Raw genomic sequence first — 24,565 nt, forward strand, 5'->3', positions numbered from 1 at the left:
TTCATGATGAACTTGGATTGGATTGGATTTGCCTTTATTAGTCTCACAGTGGAGAAATTAACATTTCACAGCAGCAAAGTGATGAAAGGAATGAAAGTAGAAAAAAGAAATACATGAGCTGCTGGAAAGGCAGCCACTCTCGCGGCGCCGTCTTGAAGTCAAAAGAACAAAAAAAAAACTAAATAACAAATAATATGACAAAACAAAGACAACATGACAAAACAAAGACACAGAGTCATTCATTCTTCGGGACTTGCTGTACCCTCTTTGTGATGACATGAAGCAGTTCTAGATGAAAGATGAGAGGATCAAAGCGTCTTTCCACCAGTGGATCAGGGACATCATGGTGGAACGTGCACGTCGACTACAGGCTAAATGTTGAAAGCAAACACGCAGCTGTAGCATCCATTGACGAAAAGAGATTGTCTCACATCTCCTGTCCCACATAAATCTGCTTCAATTCCAAGCCGCAACAGTTCCACAGACGCATCGGCGCTCTGCCCTGCGCTGACGCTTTCTTCTTATCGCGGGCTCCTCAAGCCATGCATCCATCCAACCGCAGACTGTCCAACAGCACCGACCTTTCCGCTGAATAAAGCGGGGCTGTGAAGATGCTGCCCATTACAGGCGCAAAAAAAACACAATGGCCCCTTTGGTGTCCAGCGATGGCAGTCGAATGGCACCGACATTCCTCCCACTCAAAAACAGTACTGGCATATTCATGCTGCCGAAAAGGCGCAACCGCTCAGCACAGTCTCCTCCTTGATGAATGTCATGGTCAAAAATGCTGAAAAACAATCCGTATCCATTCCACATGACGGCCAACAATACAAAGTAACAAAAGAAAACACAAAACAAGACAAAAACAACAAAAAAAGCAAGGCTCATGAGAGGACTTGCTGACGGCTGCCTACTCGGGCGCCATCTAGGACGTCTTTTTTTTTGTGACTTGGGATCAGTCCGCGAGCTATCGGTTGGCTCAACATATTGGACACCCCTGATCTACAGTATCTTACAGAAGTGACAGCATACCTCATATTTTAGAATATATTATGTGGCAAAACAGAACAAAAAAAAATACACTTTGTTCTGATGTAAAGGAGTCAGTACAGAGTTTGTGTTTAACTACACATTCACAGATGATGTCCCCTCAAAATAAACCAGCGCAGCCCTTTCACTGCTGGCAAGCAATTTCATTACCCCTCAGGGTAAAATGTCCAAACTGTGCCCGAAATGTCGATATTTTGTGGGGCCATGATTATTTCCAACATTGCTTTTGCCCTCTTGGCTATGGAGTTCTCACATCGCAGTTCGTCACTTAGAAACCTCTTTTGTGAGCTTTGGTATGTATTCACTTTTGAAAAGACTTACTTCTTGGGACAACAGCCATGTGGACCAATTTGACAGAGCGTGTGTGAACTATGGTTTGAGTACTTAGAGGCAACGCTGGCCAGCAGGGTAACATCTATTTTTGAAAGATCTTGATATGATTCTCACAATATACAACGTCTGAGAGGAAGCAGGCCTTTTGAAATCTCTCTTTTTTATTTCAGTTTTTGTCCAAAGGGTGCTGGAATAGGCTCCAGCACACCCTGTGAGGATAAAGTGAATCAGATAATGCATAGATCCTCAGAGTTTCGAGCCTTATTGAAATTTCAGTCACTGGTTGGAAGAGGTTTAGAGCAATGACTAAAAATTGAACATACACGCACGCTGTCATTAACACATGAGACCAAAGAACAGCGACGAGTCACGTGATACCTTCAAAATGGCTAATTAGGCCCAATTTGGACCTTTTCAATTGTTGTGCAGTGGTACTTAATCTTGTTATATCCGCAGCAGGTCTCCAAGGTGAACAGCCTCTGGAATGTTAGAACAAGGTGGGTAAGGGAAGTCGGCAAGTCGGATCCGTAACTTCGGTACAAGGATTGGCTCTAAGGGCTGGGTCGGTCGGGCTGGGGGGCGAAGCGGGGCTGGGCGCCCGCCGCGGCTGGCGCAACCGTCGCCTCGCCGCCCGCCCCTCGCCTCCGTCGGAACCCGGTGCGCGGGCGCGGAGCCGTCCCGGCGGGAATCAGGGTCGTACGCGGGCGGCGCGGTGTCGGACGGTGTGTCGCGGCGTCGGGCAGGCGGAGCGGCGCGGGGGAGACCCCCGCTGCCCTGGCCACCCGTTGCGGCGACCCCGTCCGCGCCCGCCGTCAGCTCCCCGCCGGGCGTCCGCGCCCGCCCTCCGCCGTCGGCTTCCCACCGGGCGTCCGCGCCCGCCCCGGGGGAAGGCGGTCGGGCGAGGGTGTCGGCGGCAACTCTGGACGCGCGCCGCGCCCTTCCCCCGGATTCAGCTGCGGCGCCCGGCGGATTCCCCCCGCGGCGGCCTACACAACCCCCTTCCTCCTCGCGGGGGGCGGGCAGGCGGTCGCCCGGGGCGCGTCCCTTCGCCAGGTGGCCTCGGCCGGCGCCTAGCAGCTGGCTTAGAACTGGTGCGGACCAGGGGAATCCGACTGTTTAATTAAAACAAAGCATCGCGAAGGCCCGAGGCGGGTGTTGACGCGATGTGATTTCTGCCCAGTGCTCTGAATGTCAAAGTGAAGAAATTCAACGAAGCGCGGGCAAACGGCGGGAGTAACTAGGACGAGGGGGTAGGAAGACCCCGACAAGCACCAACAGATACGAAGGTAGCCCCCCGGAAAGGGGGGGGGGGGGGGGGAGCAAAATAAATACGAGACAGTGGGGCCCCCCCGTCGCGCGGAACGCCGCTCGACACTGGGCCGGGGTGCGCCCGGATGATGGGGGCACCCTCTCCTGTTACCTACACCGCATGCGTATCAAAGACTCGGTGCTAAATGACCTGTAAACGACCTGATTCTGGGTCAGGGTGTCGTAAGTAGCAGAGCAGCTCGATCGCTGCGATCTATTGAAAGTCATCCCTCGAACCAATCAGTTCATATGCACGTTCAGCAAACCCTTCATTCGTGAAAAATAAACATTATAGGTTCTTTCGAAATGATGTAATTCCCGCAGTATATATCCTGCTGGGGAGGGCTGCTCTTCCCTTTTTGGCTGTCTCCTTCGACAAGAGCACATGCATTTCTTTGCTGACCAAGATTAAAATAATCTTTGTACTCAACTTGATTCCTGCTGATTTTACTCCCATCTTCTAACACCGTGAAGAACCCAAACTTTGAGAGAATCATCATTTTATTGCAACACTAAATTTCCCACCAGCACTTGCTGGACACGCATTGTATGTGATCATCCGCAGCCAGTGATGGCCAAGCAGCCATGTCATAACTAATTGGCATGTTTAGTCAGGAGTGTCTTTCCCTCCATCCCTCCGGGGCAGAGGCCCCGCCGAACCTCTGAGACTGATTCACCAAACCCTTAGTTTTTGATCTAACCCAGGTTAAGAAGCGCTACTGGTGTTTATTTAATCATTACTTTAATTACATGCAGTTTCAACATTAGTTGGCAGTTCGCATACGTACCAGCTGATTTTGGATGAGAGCCACAGTACACTCAGGACTGGTCACCAGTCAGTTGCAGGGCACTGATAAACATACAGCCTTCCATTCTTTCAGACCTTAATGGCAATTTTTTCTTCCATCAACTTCACAAGTATTTTTTTACTGTGTGAAGCACTTGCAGAAAACTCATGCAAGCATTGCATAAATATGCAGAGAGAAAACAAAGGCCAGATTAAGATTCCAACTCCTCTTGAATGCGAGGTACAAGAGCTAACACAGTTAAAAGACAACCGACGTCTCCGGACAAGTTGTGTCCATAATTTGTAAAATGGCTTCAAATGACTTCTACTGAGCGTATTTTACAAAGATTCCACCGTTTTAAGACTCGCTCTGAATATTCAGGAAGTCTTGTTTTTGAGTTGGTGACGAGTCCGCACGTGACATCACGAAAGAACCTCCCCCTGACCGAAAAAAGACACATTGTAGCAGTCCTTCCATCACGTCAATGTATTTTGCTGTACATGTTTGGTCTGAGAACCGTGTTGCACCCATAAGCTGCCAGAAGAGGGCATCCAAGCTCCATATAAGGAATTTATCAGCCTGTGGAAGCGGAGGTGGCCACTGGAGGTCGCCATTTTGTGCCTCTTTTTTTTGGGTAAGAGATTTTCCCCCAATGTTGCCTCAAAATGGCACATATAATTCTTTAATCGATTGCAAACATGTATGCTTTGCTCTTCAGACCTATTTGAATCATATTCATCACTGGATGTATAACAAGAAAGCATATTCTCCGAATCTGAAGCCATTGTTTTGATTCACAAGCAATGCAAGACTTGGCGTGACGTCACGAACTGGAGGCGGGACTTTCTGAAAATGCCCAATTCGCAGCTCATTTTTTTGCAGATTTTGGACACTTTAAGTCATTTTTTGGTGTTTTGCATTTGAATAAAAATATCATACTGCATATTTTGGGTATTTTAGATGCTATTAAACGTTTTTCTGATGTCAGTTAAAAAACAAAAAAGTGACGTCGGTTGTCCTTTAATATGGTATTATCCTGGTAGTATTTCGGTCAAAACAATGGACATTTTCCTTGCCCATCTCAGGGATGGGCAACTTGTGTGATGGAGAGACCTCACAATATTTTCTTAGCCCCATTGGGATGTACACTGCTTGACTTGCTACATTTTTTTATATTAGTGGACAGAAGAGTATTTTATATTTTAATGCTAAAATGCAATAAGATCTTGCCTCGAAATACGCAGTCTTCCAAGGAAACCCCCACAAAAATTACCAGATATTTTAATCCACCCTTGCCACAGGATCTCAAATACAAATTCCCATATGGAGATGGCACAACGCTGCTTCACAGCAAACCGATATAAAACACAATCACTCATTTTTTTGCATGCCTTCACAAAAATCAACTCATTAAAAAGATTTTAATGTTATGCTACAGCAGAATTGTCACAGTCATTTTTTGCCGCAGGCCACATTGTAGCTACGGTTTCCTCTCGAAGGGTGTTATGAAACCATTAGAATGTTTTCTCTCCTCCACGTATTACTTAAAAAACGCACAACAAATTAATGAATAACTAATTTCCAAATCTCAAGTCAAAAATAATGACGGTTATTGTGGTACATATGCGACAATTTGAAATTTTGGTTCGGACTTCAGTAATCATGGCACTTGACATGGTTGATTTGCTTTCGCGGGCCGAATAAAATGATGTGGCGGGCCAGAATTGGTCCCCACGCCTTGACTTTGACAACTGTGTGCTATAGCAGGGGTCGGGAACCTTTTTGACTAAGAGAGCCATAAAAGTAAAATATTTAGAAATGTTTTTCAGCGAGAGCCACACGCACGCACGCACGCACACACAAAAGCTCGCGCGCACACACGCGCGGCGACTTTTCAACAAAATATCAGAATGTATTATTTAAAATAACTTTGTGATAGTACTCACCGTTAACATGGATGGTTTTCCGTTCCTCGTGTTTGGTAAAAATCCAGGAAAACGATCGGAATGAAATTCAATTTGCCGGTCCAGAGGCGAAGTTACTGCTAGCTAGCCGGCACACGGCTCATAAGGTTCCACACTTGTTATCTGCAATCTACTTCTCGCAGAAGTATGTCAATGCTAACGTTAACATGGGGCTTGTTAAAATGTCACTGACATTCAACTGTTTCATCAATGGTATTGTTTCATTGCAAATTAGAATCAGAACATTTTCTCTCCTCTCATGCTCCGGTGCATCCACGCTGAAGTGTACTAGTTGGGCGTGAAGTGCACTAGTTGGGCGTTTACATGTTTCAACATGACAGCCACTATCATCCAATCAAAATGGCGCTTTCGGCCATTCTAGGTCAGTGTTATCCAATCAAAATTGCGCTTTCCGCCAACTGCAGCCCCAAGGGGAAATGAACGACGAAAAAAACGACAATATGTATAATATGTAATATTTATCGGCGAGCCATATGCAATCATCAAAAGAGCCATATATGGCTCGCGAGCCATAGGTTCCCGACCCCTGTGCTATAGGGTCCCTCATTACTCAAACATAATACATTGAGTCAATCACGTGTAGACCTGAACTGCAGGATGGGGCAGGAAATTTAATCCCCTCTGCATTGGGATTCAACATAACACACAAGTGAGATTTGACTAGATCCACATTTTTAGAGGACATCTAATAACTCATCATATTCCAAATGAATTCTCAGCGGTTGAAAATAAGAAATAATAATCACTGTTTATGTAATTTTGAAATCAGTGTTTCAGTCAACCATGGCTAATAATGTCTCTAAGCAAATGGTTTTGTGTTGAAATCCTGTACACAAAATCAATCGGCTTCATTTATTTACCCAAAATTTGGTCACGGTTTCTTAACTGACCCATGGTCTCTTTTTCTCTGGAGGATTTGTCTTGAGTTAAGTGATGAGTACTGAGCACTGTTATTATAACTTAAAACTTCCCCCGAAAATTAATCAAGGTTCACCCCAAGTGTGAGGGACGTCACATGCTTGCTATCAGGGCCCCAGTTGCCCATCCTTGACCTGGCCCATCAAACGAGATGCAAAGTCCCCTGGATATAAACTTTACAGTCGGACATCTTTTTACAACTGGCTTTATGGTTTGAAGAAAATCAGTTTTTTGACAAAGATGAAAACATTTATATGGTGATGGACAAAAGAAACCAAAAAGTCTGACTTTACAGAGGATAATGTTCTGTATGTGAAATAAAAAGATTGAGTGATTTACGTACCGGTACATCTGGACGTTTTAAGTCCTCTGTGACATAGTTGAGATTATCCCAACCATAAAATGACCACAACCCCTGGTAGAAAGCAATTCCAATTGGACTGATGCCATGGTTTCAGTTTTCAAATGAGTGTCTTCAGCGCATCCTCTGGCGAGCATCACACCACCTCGCATAATGATAACTGCCAGTGACAGGACCTTGTCCACCATGAAAAGCACCTGTACTGACATTGAGAGGTGAGCATTGAGACAATTGACTGCCGCTAAAATGATAATCGCAGCTGAAGATTAATGTCGATGACTATGCCTGATGTCCTGAGGATGTAGGATGACTCTCCGCCTGATTCCTGAATGACGGTTCTCAATTCAGCATAGCAAAAAGAAGCAAGTATGACCAGCACACCGCAGTATGCCCACACCACCAGACTGGCTCCGGGCCAGCCGATGGTGGCGAGCACCATCTGTGGTGACATGAAGATCCCTGAGCCGATCATTCCCCCGCCAAAGATGAACCATGAAGATGGTTGCAGCATCGCGCTTTTCTTGGAATGGGAGAACTATGAGAATTCGGTGGCTTGGGTCTTGTTAACCGCAGCCTATAAGTTAATATTTGAGTATGGCATATAATGTTTAGAGTTCGCCAAAAGGTATCGAGTATAAGGCAGTATTACTGTATACAGGAGGTCACATTGTCTCTGGGATGCAAATGCCATGTGAACACGCCACATTGTGGATATTAGTAAAGACAGTCAAACATTTATTTGATAATTTTTGAAACTTTTGTGCATGAAACGTGGCATCACCTTGCAGCAATGACACTAACAACTCAAACCACATACATGATATTCAACAACTTTGCACCTTGCATACAATCAAGTCCCACTTAGCTGCCCAAACTGTTCACTGGCCAGTTAATTCAGAGGGATTTATCTTCGCCTCCCGTAACAAACAGGTGAAGGCTCTTGCTGGAGTGAAGCATTTGTCCGGCTCGCTGGGCACCGGTGATGGCAGCCAGTTTGTGGGCATCAAAGCGGGAGTACAAGGCCATGCATGTCCAACTTGCTTCCTCCCCCTGAGCCCCTGTTGTGAGCATGTTACACACCTCGCTGTAGAAATGCGGGAATGATGGAAGGCCGTAGAATATCAGATTCTGAATTCCTTTGATGGTGTACCTGAACGGGGGGAAAAAACGACATGTTTCAATGTTCTCCACAAATCTACTGTTAAAAGAAGCAACTCAAAATAATTTAAAGACAATAACACTGGCTTTCTTTTCAATAACCAAGTCAGTGCTCTGATCTTGAGGCAAATAGAGTTTGTTTTTAACTGAATGCAGACAAAAGCAGCAAGAGCCCCAAATGAGCAATCAGTCATTGACATTGAAGTAGAGGCTGTGTGTGTTATTGCTTTTACTTTTTACCAATCGCTTTCGTTAAGACTATTTTCAACTTGGATGACTAAAGAACGGCAGGAAATTTGTTTTAAAAAACATGCCTGAAAAAAGGAGCATGTGACCTGAAAAGATACCATTGGATCATTTTCATACCAGTTTCTTGTGATTGTCTCTGAAGGCACATCTTCAATGAATGGCATACTTTAAAACTGGTTTCATATATTTGGTGTTCTACACTGATTTGCTGTGGCGACCCCTTGAAGGGAAAAGCCGAAAGGAAAAGAAGAGGAGGTGTACTGCATTATTAGGCGTATGGAATACAAGCTAGATTAGTGGATGCGGTTACACTATGCATCCACTAGATGCAGCTATGCTCAAGGAAGTACAATAAAATACAACTTTATAGTTCTCAAAACTGCTGCAGCTATAACAAAACAATTTACAGAACATTTAAAGTACTCCATCCAAGAAATCAGAATGCTGATCCATATCTAAGGCGATTGCATCAGATTACAAGGCTCACTGTCGGCTTTTGAGGAAATTGAATCCTTTTAGGTCCTCCTTATAATTCATAAAATACGGTAATTTGAGTCTTAAATCCATTGTATAGCTATATGCATATTGGCGCAACGACACATTATAGAGAGACATACTTTGACCAACGTGTGATCTCGCTTTGAAATTTAGGATGTGACCATGACCTGAAATGTCTTAACACTGAAAATGAACGTGGGTAGCAACAGTCAATTGGAAAGAAAAAGTGTAGGAATAGTTACGAAAAGGTTGTAAAAAATCATTGAGAAAGCAAAAGCGTAATAACAGCTGTAAGCTACACCTTGTTTAGAGTATGTAAGATCAGTCTTGAGATATCGCAGGTGCGCATTTGTGTCTTGATAACCATTACTTATATAACACTTGTGCCCTGAACGTTGTGATGTCACGAGAGGCTGTGTCCTGGAGGGCAAATTGAGGGCAAATCCCCCTAAGATGGCTCCACCCAGAGAGAGTCTTGGCCCCATCTGGTGGAAGGCAGCAATTCAAACCACACACCTGCGGCTGATCACGGCTTGATTGGCAAGCAAGGCTCTTAAGGCAGAGAGCCTCTGAGTGTGGAGGCCGAGGGAAGACAAGCTCGATTGCTGTACGCCGTTGGGACCATACGACGGAACTCTGGATTTGGACCCTTGCTAAAGGTGGCTAGGCTACCGAGGAAGGACATCAAGAGGGGTGAGGCCTAGAAGCACCTGGAAAAGAACTCTGTCTTCAGTTTCACCTCAGAAGAGACTTTATCTTGATTTAAGTATTGGAAGAGACACTATTCAAGCCGATGTTAATTGTGAATTCCCCCTGAAACCCTTTATTAAAACCTTTGTTTGTATTCAAACCTGTCGCCCATTGCGCTCCTTGTCCTGTCCCGCTGAGAGCTAGCCTCTCATGATATCACAACGTTCAGATAAAATATCATTGGAAAAAGTTCTGCATTTCCAGCCTCTAATTCAGTGGTTCTTGGGATTGATCGAACCCTAGAGGTTCGGTGAGTCGGTCTCAGGGGTTCGGTGGATCCTCTGCCGCATAAGTCCGCACCTCAGTCTAGTCTGCAGTTAGTGGGCACATTCATTAATAGCGTCCTGATCTGAGATTTCTTACCAGTCCGCTTTAAGGTCGCTGGTTTATGCGGCAGAGTGAGACCTCCCTATCAGACCACTTTAAGAAGGCTTTATATGTGTCTGAGTGAGACTCCTTTCCTAATATCTTAATCCATGGTAACTATGTCGGGCAAAAAAAAAAAAAAAAAGTGGTCAGACGAATATGTAAAACATGGATTTACATGTATCACAGAACGTGATGGTAGTCAGCGTTCCATCAGCATGATTTGCAATGCCAAGTTGAGCAACTCGAGTCTCGCAACTGCAAAACTGAAGGAACATTTCTTGAAGCTGCATGTAGATGGGGAATACAACAGCACAATGCTGAATTCAAGGTGAAGAGAGACAGATTCTACAAAAAGGCCACTTTGGTACCCATCAACAAACCTATCCTCACAGCATCGTACAAAGTTGCTGATCTGAACCCAAAGCAGGGCCAACTGCACACCATTGGCGAAACACTCGTAAAACCAGCTGTGTGAAAGATGGCGAATCTGATAATAGGAGCAGTGGCTGAAGGTAAATGATCCCAAATTCCTCTTTCAAATGACACCATCAGTGACATAATAGAGTGATATTAATGCACAATTCATTTTGTGCACTCGTAAAAACAAAATCATATTTTTTAATTTAAAAAGGGTTCGATGAATGAGCATATGAAACTGGTGGGGTTTGGTGCCACCAACAAGATTAAGAACCACTGCTCCAATTTCTCACGACACCTCAACCTACATTCAAACGAACACAGAGAACAATGGAAAGATGCTCCAGCTTGCAACACCCCTGCCTCCAACAGTCTCAAATTCTAATTGACTGGTATCTGCTAATAGCAAATCTGGATATTTCCTTATCCACGGGATGGTGAATTAGCCACAAGCGAGCAATATTCTTGGAACCTGTAGGATTCTCATCTGAGGACAGAGATCAGAGCAGAACTTGTTTTATTGCAGGCTATAAAACCGACTAAAACATTAACTAGGTTTTCAGCATTCTCAGAGCAGGAAATAAAACAGACCCTTTGCATTAAAACCCACTTGAAGGGAGCACTCACCGCTTGTAGAAGTGGAAGCGTTCTGTGAATAGCATGAACTGTTTATCGCCTTTCAGGAAGAAGTGCCTTGCTCGAGACACCTCCGATTTGCTGGAATACTCGCATACGCTTACAAAGTTCGTGTCCTGTTTCTTCAAGTAGTTGCGCAACCGGACATAGTCGAAATAAGAGGGAATGTAGATCAGCGTGTGCGACATGACAGAGTCCTTATACTGAGGCAGCACTTTATCGACAAAGTACTGAAACCTAAAGGAAGCAGAAACACATACACACACAAAAGCGAAAATCAATCAATGCAAATGGAACATCATGCATAAAAAATATTTGTGTGGATTTTTGTCAGCTTCCTACAACATTGCAAAACAAGTTCCTCAAATTAATACTTTAAATCAACCAGAGGTGTGCACGTGTGCTCAAACAACCATTTCTGGCCATTGACCATCATTTTGAATGTAAGCAATTGTGTAATCATGATATTCAGAAAGTGCAAATATTGCAGGCACAAAAAGTTGGCTGTCGACATGTGCCACAAAACATATGATAAAAGCGACCCCACTTTTTGGTTAGAGTAGTGTCCGTATGTCAATTTGATTTAAATATTTCAAACCAGCGAAATATGATTTCTTCAGTTTTTTTTTTTTTTTTTGCTATATGAAATCAATGTAAAATTAGTCAAAATACCATTTCAATGTAATATTTTGTAATGCCTGAGTGGCGAATGCTGACCAATTCCATGAAGCCAAGTGGGCGGTAAGACAATTCTAGGATGGTTCACCCTACCGTGCATCATGATTCAGGAAGCTGTCAGAGGAGAACATTTGGAAGACGTGTGGCAGCTGAACAAGAACTTGGCATATGGAACCTGTTTTGGGGACGTTTTTAACTGAGATCTAGGGGGAAAACATAAAGCCAGAGTATATTCCAAGTTTAAATGAAACACTTTAGCTTTTATGGACATACAAACCCAATTCCAATGAATTTGGGATATTGTGTTGAACATTCATAAAAACAGAATATTGTGATTTCAAATCATGCTCAACCTACATTCCAACAAATATGCAAAAAGACTGAGAAAGTTGAGGAACACTCATGAAACACCTCTTTGGAACAACCCACAGGTCAAGGGGAGACAGTTGGGCACCATTATCGGGTATAAAAGGAACTTCCCTGAACTGCAATGATTGGGCGAGACTTTATTTTTTGTGAATCTTCTTTTCCTTTCGGCTTTTCCCCTCAGGGGTCGCCACAGCGAATCAATGTCCTCCGTGTATCCCGGTTTTGTGCATCCTCTTCTCGCACACCAGCTACCTTCATGTCCTCTTTGACCACATCCATAAACCTCCTCTTTGGTCTTCCTCTCGGTCTCCTGCCTGGCAGTTCAAGGCTCAGCATCCTTCTCCCGATATAGTCACTCTCTCTCCTCTGGACATGTCCAAACCATCTAAGTCTGGCCTCTCTGACTTTCTCTCCAAAGCCTCTAATATAAGTTGTCCCTCTAATGTACTCATTCCTGATTCTATCCAACCTGGTCACTCCCAAAGAAAACCTCAACATCTTCAGCTCTGCTTCCTGTCTTTTCTTCAGTGGCACTGTCTCCAGTCCAAACATCATGGCTGGTCTCACCACGGTTTTATACACTTTTCCTTTCATCCTAGCTGAAACCCTTCTATCACACCTGACATTTTTCTCCAGCCGCTCCAGCCTGCCTGGACACGCTTCTTCACCTCTTTTCCACACTCTCCATTGCTCTGGACAGTTGATCCCAAGTACTTAAAATCCTCCACCTTCTTCATCTCTTCTCCCTGTAGCATCACTCTTGCACTTGGATCCCTCTCATTCACACACATATATTCCGTCTTGCTGCGACTGATCTTCATTCCTCTCCTTTCCAGGGCATATCTCCACAGCTCTAGTTTCTCCGCCACCTGTTCCCTGTTCTCGCTACAGATCACAATGTCATCTGCAAACATCATGGTCCAAGGAGATTCTTGTCTAATATCGTCTGTCAGGCTGTCCATCACCATAGCAAGCAAGAAGGGGCTCAGAGCTGACCCCTGGTGGAGTCCCACCTCCATCATAACGACAGCACACCTCACAACTGTCTTACAGTCATGATACATGTCTTGTACCGCTCTAACATACTTTTCCGTCACTCCAGATTTCCTCATGCAATGCCACAGCTCTTCTCTGGGCACCCCGTCATACGCTTTCTCCAGATCTAGAAAGACACAATGCAATTCCTTCTGACCTTCTCTGTACTTCTATATCAGCATTCTTAAAGCATGAAGCCATACTGCTGCTCACAAATGTTCACTTCTGCTCTTAGTCTAGCTTCAACTACTCGTTCCCAGAGTTTCATTGTATGGCTCATCAACTTTATTCCTCTGTAATTAGTACAACTCTGCACATCTCCTTTGTTCTTAAAAATGGGCACGAGTACACTCCGTCTCCATTCTTCAGGCATCTGTTCACCATCTAAGATCTTGTTGAATAACCCAGTCAGGAACACCACCGCCACCTCTCCAAGACACTTCCCTACCTCTATTGGTAAATCATCAGGCCCGAGTGCCTTTCCCCCCTTCATCCTCTTCAGCGCCCTCCTCACTTCATCCTTGCTAATGCTTGCTACGTCTTGGTCCACAACATTCACGTCTTCTACTCTTTGTTCCTTCTCATTTTCCTCATTCATCAATTCTTCAACGTACTCTTTCCATCTTGCCATCACACTACTGGCACCTGTTAATACATTGCCATCTCGATCCTTAATCACCCGAACCTGCTGCAGGTTCTTACCATCTTTGTCTCTCTGTCTCGCCAGCCTGTAAAGATCAGTCTCACCTTCCTTGCTGTCCAGCCGAGCATATAAGTCATCATAGGCCTCTTGTTTGGCCTTTGCCACCTTTACTTTAACCGTGTGCTGCATCTCTTTGTACTGCTGTCTACTCTCGTCCGTCCTCTCAGTGTCCCACTTCTTCTTTGCTAACCTCTTTCTCTGTATACACTCCTGCACGTCCCCATTCCACCACCAAGTCTCCTTATCTACCTTTCTTCCACTCGATACACCAAGTACTTTCTGACCTGTGTCTCTGATTATGTTCGCTGTAGTTTGCCAGTCATCTGGAAGGACCTCTTGCCCACCCAGTGCTTGTCTCACCTCCTTCCTAAATGTCATACAACACTTCCTTTTTCAACTTCCACCATTTTGTCCTGACTTAAGCCTTTTTTGGTAAGGGCATATCCAATCCAATTCATCTCCCTCACTGCCAGCGTCATCCTACACACCACCAACCTATGCTGTCTGGCTGCACTCTCACCAACCACTACTTTGCAGTCACTGATTTCCTTTAGATGGCGCCGTTGCCACAAAATGTAGTCTACCTGTGTACTTCTGCCTCCACTCTTAGAGGTCACCCTACGTTCCTGTCTCTTCTGAAAGAAAGTATTCACAATAGCCATTTGCATTCTCTTAGCAAAGTCAACCACCATCTGTCCTTCAGCGTTCCTCATCTGGAGTCCAAACCTACCCATCACCTCCTCATCATCTTTGTTTCCTGCGCCAACATGTCCATTGAAGTCTCCACCAATTACAACCCTCTCACTTCTCGGGATGTTCTGTATGCAACTTCCACATCTGGGAAGACACTGCTGAAGCACTTAACAGTAGATGCAGTTTTTTCCAGAAATGTGGAGCTCCGGCATATTTCAGCGAGACAGCATTAAACCACACTCTGCACATTACAACAGCGTGGCTTTGGAGTATAAAAGTATAGTTACAATACAGGTCTGCCTGCAGTCCAGACCTGTCTCCCATTGAAAATGTGCATCGTATTTTGAAAAGTAAAATACAACAATGGATACCCTGGATTGTTGGAACAGCCAAAGCTGTAGATCAAAAACAAACATCAGAGCTTTTTTTGAACATGATGCCGCCATAAAATTAAAACTTGATTATTTGCGGAAAATAATTGAGTTCAACAGTGTGAGCTTTGAATATCTTGTATTTGCAGAGTACTAAGTTGACAAACATGATTTCTAAATCATTATATTCTGTTTTTTAGGGTTTTTGCCCGTTCTACACATCAGAACTTCATTGGAATTAGAAAATAAGAAATTGTCATGGTGTGATTTGATACATCAGAACAGTGATTCCCAAACATGGTTCCATGGCACTCCAGTAGGTTAGGAGATATCATCAGGGTGCTGCAACAAAATATTTCAACTTCACATAATGCAAAAATGATAACTTGAGAATTTAAAGTGGGTTTTTGTTCAGGTAGTCGATTGGTGAACAAATCAGCCTCAGAGTGCAGAGGGTAAGGTTTTGGTTATGGGACCCAGGCCTTCCTGTGTGGAATTTGTATGTTCTCCCTATGTCGTTTTTTTGGTTTACTCCCACATTCAAAAAACAAGCACGGTAGATGAAGACAACACTCAACTCCGTGGTATGGAACTTTGTCGAGAGCCATATCCTGCCTGTTTTAGATCTCTCAGTACGTCACACACCTGATTCAAACGACCAGCTCATCAGCAAGCTCTGAATTAGGTGGGCTGGAGTGGAGAGAGGTCTAAAACTCGCCGTATCTTGGCTGCTCTATATTGTCTCCAGGTGAGATTGTGAGACATAGTGGTCCTTTGTATATGTGTGCCCCATGTTAGGCTGGCTCAGGGTGTACCCCACCCGAATGACACAGCTGGCATAGGCTCTAGCACACCCAGATTATGCATCTATGATGTTGTTCATCTGTCTGTGCAAAGAAAGGGAAAACCATCAAATGATTTTTCATGAGATGGCACACGGTACAATAAAGCTGTGTCCTCCCCGAGTCATTGCTTCCTGTGAGTATATCGCCTGTCCTCAATTGAACAGGCAAAATTATTTTAAACTGAGTAAATCTGTCTATGAGTAAATTGAGACAAGATCAGCATTTCTGTTTTTAGTTTCGCGGTGTGTCATATCCAGTTAATTTTTCTCATGTAAAATCGGTGCCATGGCTCAATACATGTTGGGAAACACTGTTATGTATAATCAGTTTCCATTTCTATGTTGAGTGTGTTAAGCAAAAATTGGGCCGATGAGAGCGAGAACCTGTCCACGGTAGTTGGCACATTGTTTGGCGAGGATGTTGTTGATCTGCGGGTCCAGGATGGAACTGAACACGAGTGTTTGCCGGTAATGTTTGGCCCAGTTGTTGAGATTCCACATTCGCACCCTGGAAAAGTCCACTCCATGAGACTCCAATGGCTGCAAGTTCATGTGTTTCATCACATGCTAGTATATGGAGAAGAAGTAGTTATACACTGATACAAACTAGTAAAATAGAAGAAAACACAATCAGACATTGATGAAAAAAAGAATATAATTTAACAGAAATGTAAACTGTCAATCAATAATGCTGAACAGCTAATCATCAAAAACAACACGAGAATCAAACTTTTTCTTCATGTACTTGAAGATTTTGTTTCAATTTATTCCACAGATTGAGGAAGCATTTTTAACCGATATTCAAATGACGGGCTGGCACTTGTTCTTTTCAGCACTAACACTTGTGACCTGAACCAGATGAGGGTAATATGACGGACAGATTGATGGATATAGCTGTAGTACCAGTAGTATGAAGGGGAACTCTATACGAGAGTATACGTACCAGGACGTGTTCCCAGTTCTGCATGAGGAAGACATCCGCCTGGTCGACTACTAGTACCTGGATGGAAGAGAGGAAGTCAAAGTCCCTCTTATATTCTCCTTCCACTCCCATTACTGTGCGGAGGCCCAGTGGGGATGCAATGATGATGTCTGATTGGTAAAAGGGGGAGTAAAGCCGCATGCTGCCCTTGATTATGGAGACACCTGAAGAAAGACAGCAAGCGCATCAGACAGAAAATCAAAAGGGTGGGCTCATGTCGCCTTTTTCTGCTTCAGCCGCACCTATCCTGAAGTGATCATCTACATTGCCCGAGAAGGTGGCGTGGTAATCGTCTGGTCGGCGCAGGTTGGCCGGTTTATCCTCCGAGCCCTGTCCGAACTCATCTTTGAACCGCTTCTTGTTGCTGACCACCACCTTCTTGCCTTTGCTCTCCAGTAAACAGATGAGAGTGTGGACGATATGCAGAACTCCGTCTCGGAAGGGCACAAGAATCAGGACCTGCCAGGTTATAACATCATGTGTTAAAATCACACGTTAAATAGAACAAAAGATTCTGCCATCCATCTGTTTTGTGATGTGCTTGTCCTCAGGATCGTGAGTGAGCTGGGCTCAATTCATTGTCCAACTTCTAGCTTTTAGACGCGGTGACACTTAGAGAAGTCTCACTGGGCCCATACATTAATAATACGTGTGGCATTCAATAAATAAGGTGAATTATTTGGTATGAGGACTTCTAATACAGAAATCATTTTTTTTCCAACGTTGTTTCCCAGAACTGTCACACAATTTTCCCACCTATGCACAACTTTCCCTAATCCCTTAGCGTACAAATCTTAGAACTGATGTCTCAGCCAGTCTCTTCCAACAACTTTGAAACTTTGTTGCTCTCGCAAACACATGTAAAAGTCTGAAGGAGCAGGGTTTGGGTAATAAGGGGGTTGAGTGCGCAGTTCCCCGCTCAGCTCGTTGATGGTCTGCACCATTTCGGCTGTTGTGTGACGATTTGTGTTGTCATGATGCAAGATGACACCATTTGGCTGATCACTCCTCTGTTTGTACTTTTTTATTTCTTGACCTGCCTCAGCAGTTCACAGTAATGGTCATGAAGTTTGGAAGTCAAAAGTACTGTGAGTGACTGGTTAAGACAACCACAACAATTAACACAATTGGCTACCTGTAGAGAAATCAAGTACAGTGATCCCTTGGCTTACGAACATAATTGGTTCCCAGACAGAGTGTGTAAGGCGAAAAGTGTGTATCCCCAAAATTAATTTCCCATAAGAAACCATTAAAATGAGAATAATCCGTTCCCAGGTCCCCATAAAACATAATTTTCTACTTTCTAATTTAGCCCTAAAACTACACAAAATATACCTTATTTTATGTATAATAAATGTGCTACGACATTATACAGTAAAGTCTCGTTATATCGATATTCTCGGGAGTCCGAAAAATATCGATATAACCGGGACTATCGATATATCCGACCCTGTGCGCATGTAATTTTCTCCTTGCGTGCATAGAAATACACTAAAGTCTCGTTATATCGATATTCTCAGGAGTCCGAAAAATATCGATATAACCGGGACTATCGATATATCCGACCCTGCGCGCATGTAATTTTCTCCTTGCGTGCATAGAAATAGTATCGTAATAAGCGCGACTATCGATATAACGAGACTTTACTGTAGTATCGTAATAAGCGGTACTATCGATATAACCAATATCGATATAACGAGACTTTACTGTAATTAAAGAAATAAACTGTACTGACACCTCCCCTCACTGCTGCGTTCTTGACCAATCATGTGGCTTTAACTGAAGACTGGGGGCAGGGAATAGAGGGCAAAAAATAAAATGTTGGCTTCCATTTTCTTTTTTGTAGAATGGCTTCACTCTCTCTCTGACTGTAACCCCCACACCCTCACTGCTGCGTTCTAGACCAATCACGTGGCTTTAACCAACGACTGGGGGCGGGGAATAGGGGACCAAAACAAGCCGGCTGCTATTTTCTTGTTAGGAGAACGGGCTCGTTCGTGAACGACATATCGTTCATTGTGGCAGCTCCGTGTGTATCCCGAAAAATAGTTTGTATACCAAGGTAAAATGTTCCTAAATTTAACGTTGGTAAACTGAAAAGTTTGTAAGTCAAGGGGTTCGTAAACCGAGGTATCACTGTACCGTATTCACCTAGTATGTACCTTGGGTCGGGTTAGTCCTTGGTCTCTTAGTTCATCTTGGAATACTTCTCCACGCTTTGCCTGCTGCTGATGCTCTTTAAGTTGAGTGTTGTGAGCCAAGACGCGGGAGTTGGCTTTCAGCACATGGTTGAGAATATGGAGACAGTAAGCGCTTCGAACCTGCGGGCCCACCTTCAAAGGGCAAGTCTCTGAGGAGTATATGTCTTTGTATGTTCCCATGAGAGACAAGAGCTCCAGCTGGAGAGGGCTCGCCTCCTCAGCTTCATTCTTGGAGTTTCCAGACATGTTCAAATTCTTGCAACCAGCTTCCAAGAGTTTGTGGAAGGCTGGGGGCTCAGTGTCTTTGAAAGAGCCGATTGGACCAAACCTCTCCAAGGGAGTGATGCACAGAAGCGAGCCAAATTTTGGCCACTGAGTTCAGCAAAACAAAACAACAACAACAAAAAGAATTTCAATGATTTAAAATTACACCATACAGATTAAGTTCAAGTGAGTACCGTCAACTGGGCCTTTGCTTTGCTGCCTGAAGTAATTTTTTGTACATCATCTTCACTAAGGTCTGTGTCCAAATGCTGGAAACACATATCTGGAAGTACCATGTATAAATTAAGCACGTCTTTTTCTTGAAGTTCTAAGAAATATCTAATCATTTGGATCAAGATGTTTCTTCGTTGCTCCTCACCTTTGTCTTGGTCAGCAACATCAACAACCTTCTCTGGCCCTCTCTCATCAATCAAGTTGGTCTCCAGGCAAAATTGTGACTCATTCTCCTTGTCAATGAATTCTTCACCCCGTGCTTCCTCCTCCGCACCTTCTAATGACTGAGAAAGTGCTACACCGGAGTCTTCGCGTTCCTCCTCCTCCTCTTCTTCCTCCTCCCCCTCCTCAGACTCTTCAACATCATCATCTTGGTCAACGCCAGCACAGTTTCCTGCAATTACCACATTGCTTAGACCAATTGTAATGAGTATAATCACAGTCCATATGCATAGTTTACTCGTCGCCTGCCTTCGTCAACAAGTTCTTCTTCATCAGTGGTCTCCTCTTCACTTTGGTCATTGTAGTTGGGTTGACTCAGTGTTGAAAGAAGTTTCTGATAGGCTGTTTTCTGTTCTGGCGCCTCTTCTTCCTCTTCCTTCTCCAAATCATCCGGCTCAGCATCAGACTGTTCTGGGCTTGATGACTTAAATTAAAAAAAAACAAAGAACAAAAAAAAAGAAAAAAATAGCATAAGGCTATTGAAATAGGAAAATCAACATTGACGCACCCCAGAAGGCGTCTTTGTGGTTGTAACGTAAATGTCATGTCTATACTAACAGTCTTGTCGAAAAAGGTGCTGTTCAAGATAGGATTGGCCGTGCAGTGCAAATACATGGAGCAAAGTACAGGTAACATCCGACTTACGTCTTACTTCCGTCCCGACCAACCATTCGTAAATCAATATGGTCTTAAGCTTAAACTCGGTGCTAAAGGACTTGCAAACAACCTGACTCGGATGCCACAGGGCCGGGCGGGGGTCTGGTTCGCCGATGTTCTACCGGTTGCCCTCTCCTCGGCCTTCGCCTGCCCTCCGTGGCCCGACCCCACGACCGTCTGCGGCGCCGACGTGCACGACCCGCCATCTCGCCCCGAAGCAGAACGAAATGTCTCAAAGAGGTTGCGGCGATCGTCGCGCCAATCCCGTGGGCCAACGCCCGACCCCACTATGCAATAGACACTGGCCGGGCCGTGGCCGGCGTTGGGGGAACCTCCGCCCGTTCTCTTCGCGATGATCCCGCGCGCTGATGCCCACCCGCCTCGGTTCATGTTCTGGCTGCGCCGCGGCCGGCGTCGGTGGACACTCCCCCCTCCGATGCCACCACGTGGTCGATTGCTGTGCGACAGTGAGATGCTGGCTGGCTGGCCAAAATTGTTGTTGCTGGGCCACTTGCGCGTTGCGGTGCCAGGCGTAGAATTAAAATTGAAAAAAATAGTGTCTGGCGGTCGTGGTCGTAAGTCGAGCCGGGCGTAAGTCGCCGGGAACCTGTAGTGCTGTCAATAGGGTAAACCTTGCCTAAATGGATAGATTTTCATAAAACGAAAGAACGGAGCGCCATGAGTTCATTGATCTTGTATTCTCTTGCGGTTGTTCGATTGTCAAGCTTCTAAATATAAGCGATAGCTTGCAGTTTAAATCATGCCTCTTCATAGGTGCCATTTTCAGGATGTTGTTTTACACAATGCAGGTAAGATACAGTATACTATATATCGATGAGAAGGTTTCTTCAGCCGTCATCTGTACAAATTTGAAGGTTTCGGACGTTTAGCCTCCTATCCAAGAGGCTTCGTCAGCGAACTAAAGTCTGACTGGTCGTATCGGCTCTATTTATATATCCCTAATGTCCAGCCATGGCGGCACCGGACACAGCTATGATAGGTCCCTACTCTCAGGTTGGAGGGAGCAGAGGACCACTCCCTGTGGCCCCACTGATTGTTCCTACATTCCTGACTAACGACTGGCCCATTTCCCCTACTCCCACCGGTATCACCTCATAAGCATTACGAATGTTGCCTAGACTGTTTTGCCTAAGCAGGCTATTGTATGAACAATCCAAATTGAACCTCACCCCACCAGACTGGTTTAATGAAGGATTTTGTTGTTTTAGATGGACCACTCCTGTACGACTGAGAGCTTACACAGAAGTTTACTATATACCAACTTGGGGCATGCCTTTGGCATTCTTTTTCACGTACCCCCTTTCCACTTTAACATCCACATGCTGTCCTCAGTTACCACTTCTCCTTTACATAAACAGCATGACCTCTCACTGAAGTCATGCATTTCAGACCTCAGTGCATACATGAGGTGACCCACATTGTTATGCGGCCGTCAATTTTAGAAATAATTTAAGACTTTTTAGTGTGCCTTCTGGTCATGAAGCAACAGTAACAGTTGTTCTTTATTTGTTTTTAATTTCAACCCACTTTAAACATAAGGAATAAAATAAATATTTGTGGGGAGAGTTGTAACTCAGATAAGTAGACACTTCATTCTTTACATGTGGCAACAAATTGACATGATCTTTAGGAGCCATTGGCATTAAATGTGAGATTGTGGAGTATTGCCTCATGTCCTCAATATTTCAACCTTCTCCCGCCCCGCTACTCTGGCGATATGTGATGACAAAACTAGCACCTTCAGGTAGGGCCATATTTACTTCCATAAATCCTGCACCACATGATGCCATTTTTGGAGTCTATTTCGTGTGTCATCAGCTTTGTGTGCATGCATGTCACATTACGGATGAGTTGCGTTCACTTTAGAAGACATTTGTTTTATGAACGAGTACAGGTACACAAATAGATTGAGCATAGATTTAACATACCAAGCATGTATGCAAACATATGAAGCGTTGATTTTTACTTTACTTAACTTTTTTATTTTACCACATATAATCTATCCTTCAATATTTCGAAATTATTTTTATTTTTCAAAACTATTTTTTTTGTATAACTCTTAGTACAATCAATACGTAATGTTGGTTTTTCATCACTCACCAGTTTCACTACTTGTGTCCTGAAAGATTTCTCATTGACTCTGTAAAGAGAACAGACCAAAAACATACGAAATTACGACATCTTTTGGAAGCGTTCTCGGGAATTATAAAACAACCCCATCTAGTAACTGAGCTGAAACTCAACCTCCAACACAAATGTAAACTATATAATGACTACCATTTCACTGACATGTAAATACTGTTTTAGCAAAAACTGAAGCGGAGCTAGCGAACAGTCATAGAACAGAAAGCAACATCTTACTTAGCTAATTCATTAAAAATCGTCCATTTCCAGCCTTTTAGGCGTTTCCATTGCAACTTACACGTCGTGAAATGGATGCTCCTCTCCAAACTCTTTCAAGTGTTTCTTCTGTTTCTTGGACAAACTGGTAAAAAGTTGTTTATTATGCCATCTTTTCCCCATGTTAACAATCTGTTCCACGTGAAAGATAAACTCGTGTGTTGTTTTATGTTCAATAGGTGCGTGCTACTGCCATCTACAGCAGCGGAAGAGATTTACATGTCACACCCAGACAGGAAGTACGTACTGTCTGTTACGGTGTATAGACCCGGGGTGTCAAACTCATTTCGCATCGCGGGCCACATACGGCATATGGAGATGTCAAGTGGGCCGGACCATTAAAATTATACCATACTCTGTTAAAAATAGCAAAAATATCATGTATTTCCTTTGTTTCGGTGTAAAGAAGCACAAGGACATTGGGAAAATATTGACATTTATTTAATGAACTATCTTTTTACAAAACATTTCATGAAACATCTCATATTTCCTTAGACAAATGTGCAATTTACTTTTATTATTCACAAATATGCATTGCAACTGATCCCACTGATTGTACAAAGGCACAAAACTTTAATTGGTACTGAAAAATATAGTAATGCACTTTAAGATTAAATGAGACTTTTAAAGAAAGGGAATTTTTAAACCACTTACACATACGTATATAAAATCTAAATGAAATCCCTGCGTACACCTTACAAACTAAGGAGAGTGATTTTAAATGTGTAATGAAGAAAGTGTTCACCTGTCCTGTAAATCTGTAAACTTTGTACATGAAACATACATACACATACAATACATACTGAAACTTTATGGAATTGTATGAACAGTAGAATTCCATCACAGAACTTTTGTTTTGAAGCTGCTGACTAACATTAAAGTGTAATATGGCAGGCTGTGGGTAATGTTGCTGTCGCTGAGAAGTTTGTCAAACTGACGATGGTTCAGACCTCTGGACCGGATTAAATTTACCTCCATGACGTGGTCCATTTTCAGCGACTTGCAACACAATGCCTCCTGGTGCAAAATACAGTGAAATGTCCAGAAACGATCTCCTCCATTAAGGGCTTGTACTTTGTCTTTGAACTTTGTTGCGACACCTGCTTTCTTTCCGACCATGGATGACGCGCCGTCTGTAGCGAGGCTGACAGTGCGGGACCGGTCCACTCCAACTCTGTCCAATCCAGCAACGACGGAGCCGAAAATGTCCTCAGTTGTTGTGGTGTCGATCATTGGCACCAACTCAAGAAACTCTTCAGTAACAGCCAATGTCTCATCAACTCCTCGAATAAATATGGCCAGTTCGGCCATGTCTGTGATGTCAGTGCTCTCGTCAATTACCACGGAAAATGCAATAAATCCTCTCTGCTATAGTATTCCTCGTCAGGCTAATATTGGCAAAAGCTTGTCGCTTCTCGGAACATACAAGTTCAGCCGCCTTCATCATGCATCGTTTAACAAAGTCACCGTCGAAATACGGCTTCGATGCTAATGCTATTTCACTAGCAATTAGGTAGCTGGCTTTTACCGCTGCTTCACTGACTTCTCGGCTACGGATGAAAGTTGACTGCTGTTTCCTCAGACCCGCCAGCAATTCGTTAATCTTTTCTCTTCTCAGTTGTCCTTGCAACCTGTCATATTTTTCACTGTGATGAGTCTCGTAGTGGTGTCGAATATTATATGCCTTCAATACCGAAACTTGTTGCAAACACACCAAGCACAAAGGTTTTCCGTGCATCTCTGTAAATAAATAGGACGTGGTCCATTTTTCTTTGAAAATTCTACACTCCTTATCTACTTTTCTCCGTTTGGATAACGACATTTTGGCTAATGAGGGTGTAGCGGAGAGGCAAGGACCAAGGTATTAACAACGTCGTAACAAGCAGCAGATGGCGCATTGACACCGTCTGCTGTTTTCTGTCTGTCTCAGTGATGCGGCGTGTCTTCTACTCTGATGGAACGAGTGCGCCCCTTATAGGATAATCCATGAATTGCAGCGAATTAAAAATATCAATTCCATGTCTTTTATGCATTTTTCCACTTTCAAATTATCCTGCGGGCCTGATCGAAC

The 24,565-nt window shown here is 43.9% G+C and overlaps 1 protein-coding gene and 1 pseudogene across 1 annotated transcript; both read right to left on the reverse strand.

Moving 5' to 3' along the window:
• Positions 1-4,321: 4,321 nt before the first annotated feature.
• Positions 4,322-7,327, reverse strand: LOC148893945 (b(0,+)-type amino acid transporter 1-like; annotated as a pseudogene).
• Positions 7,328-7,465: 138 nt separating this feature from the next.
• On the reverse strand, positions 7,466-22,671 carry utp25 (UTP25 small subunit processor component). The gene is made up of 12 exons (XM_089004553.1): positions 22,517-22,671; positions 22,195-22,234; positions 19,666-19,840; positions 19,340-19,588; positions 19,155-19,243; positions 18,658-19,068; positions 16,738-16,954; positions 16,457-16,659; positions 15,898-16,080; positions 11,592-11,701; positions 10,812-11,057; positions 7,466-7,893 (listed from the first exon to the last, which is right to left on the reverse strand). The coding sequence occupies exons 1-12, from the start codon at positions 22,615-22,617 to the stop codon at positions 7,638-7,640; spliced, it is 2,280 nt and encodes a 759-aa protein (XP_088860679.1). The 5' UTR covers positions 22,618-22,671; the 3' UTR covers positions 7,466-7,637.
• Positions 22,672-24,565: the final 1,894 nt, after the last annotated feature.

This window comes from Hippocampus bargibanti, linkage group LG09, assembly GCF_051943395.1.
Source record: "Hippocampus bargibanti isolate YZ-2025 linkage group LG09, ASM5194339v1, whole genome shotgun sequence".
Taxonomy (NCBI): Eukaryota; Metazoa; Chordata; class Actinopteri; order Syngnathiformes; family Syngnathidae; genus Hippocampus; species Hippocampus bargibanti.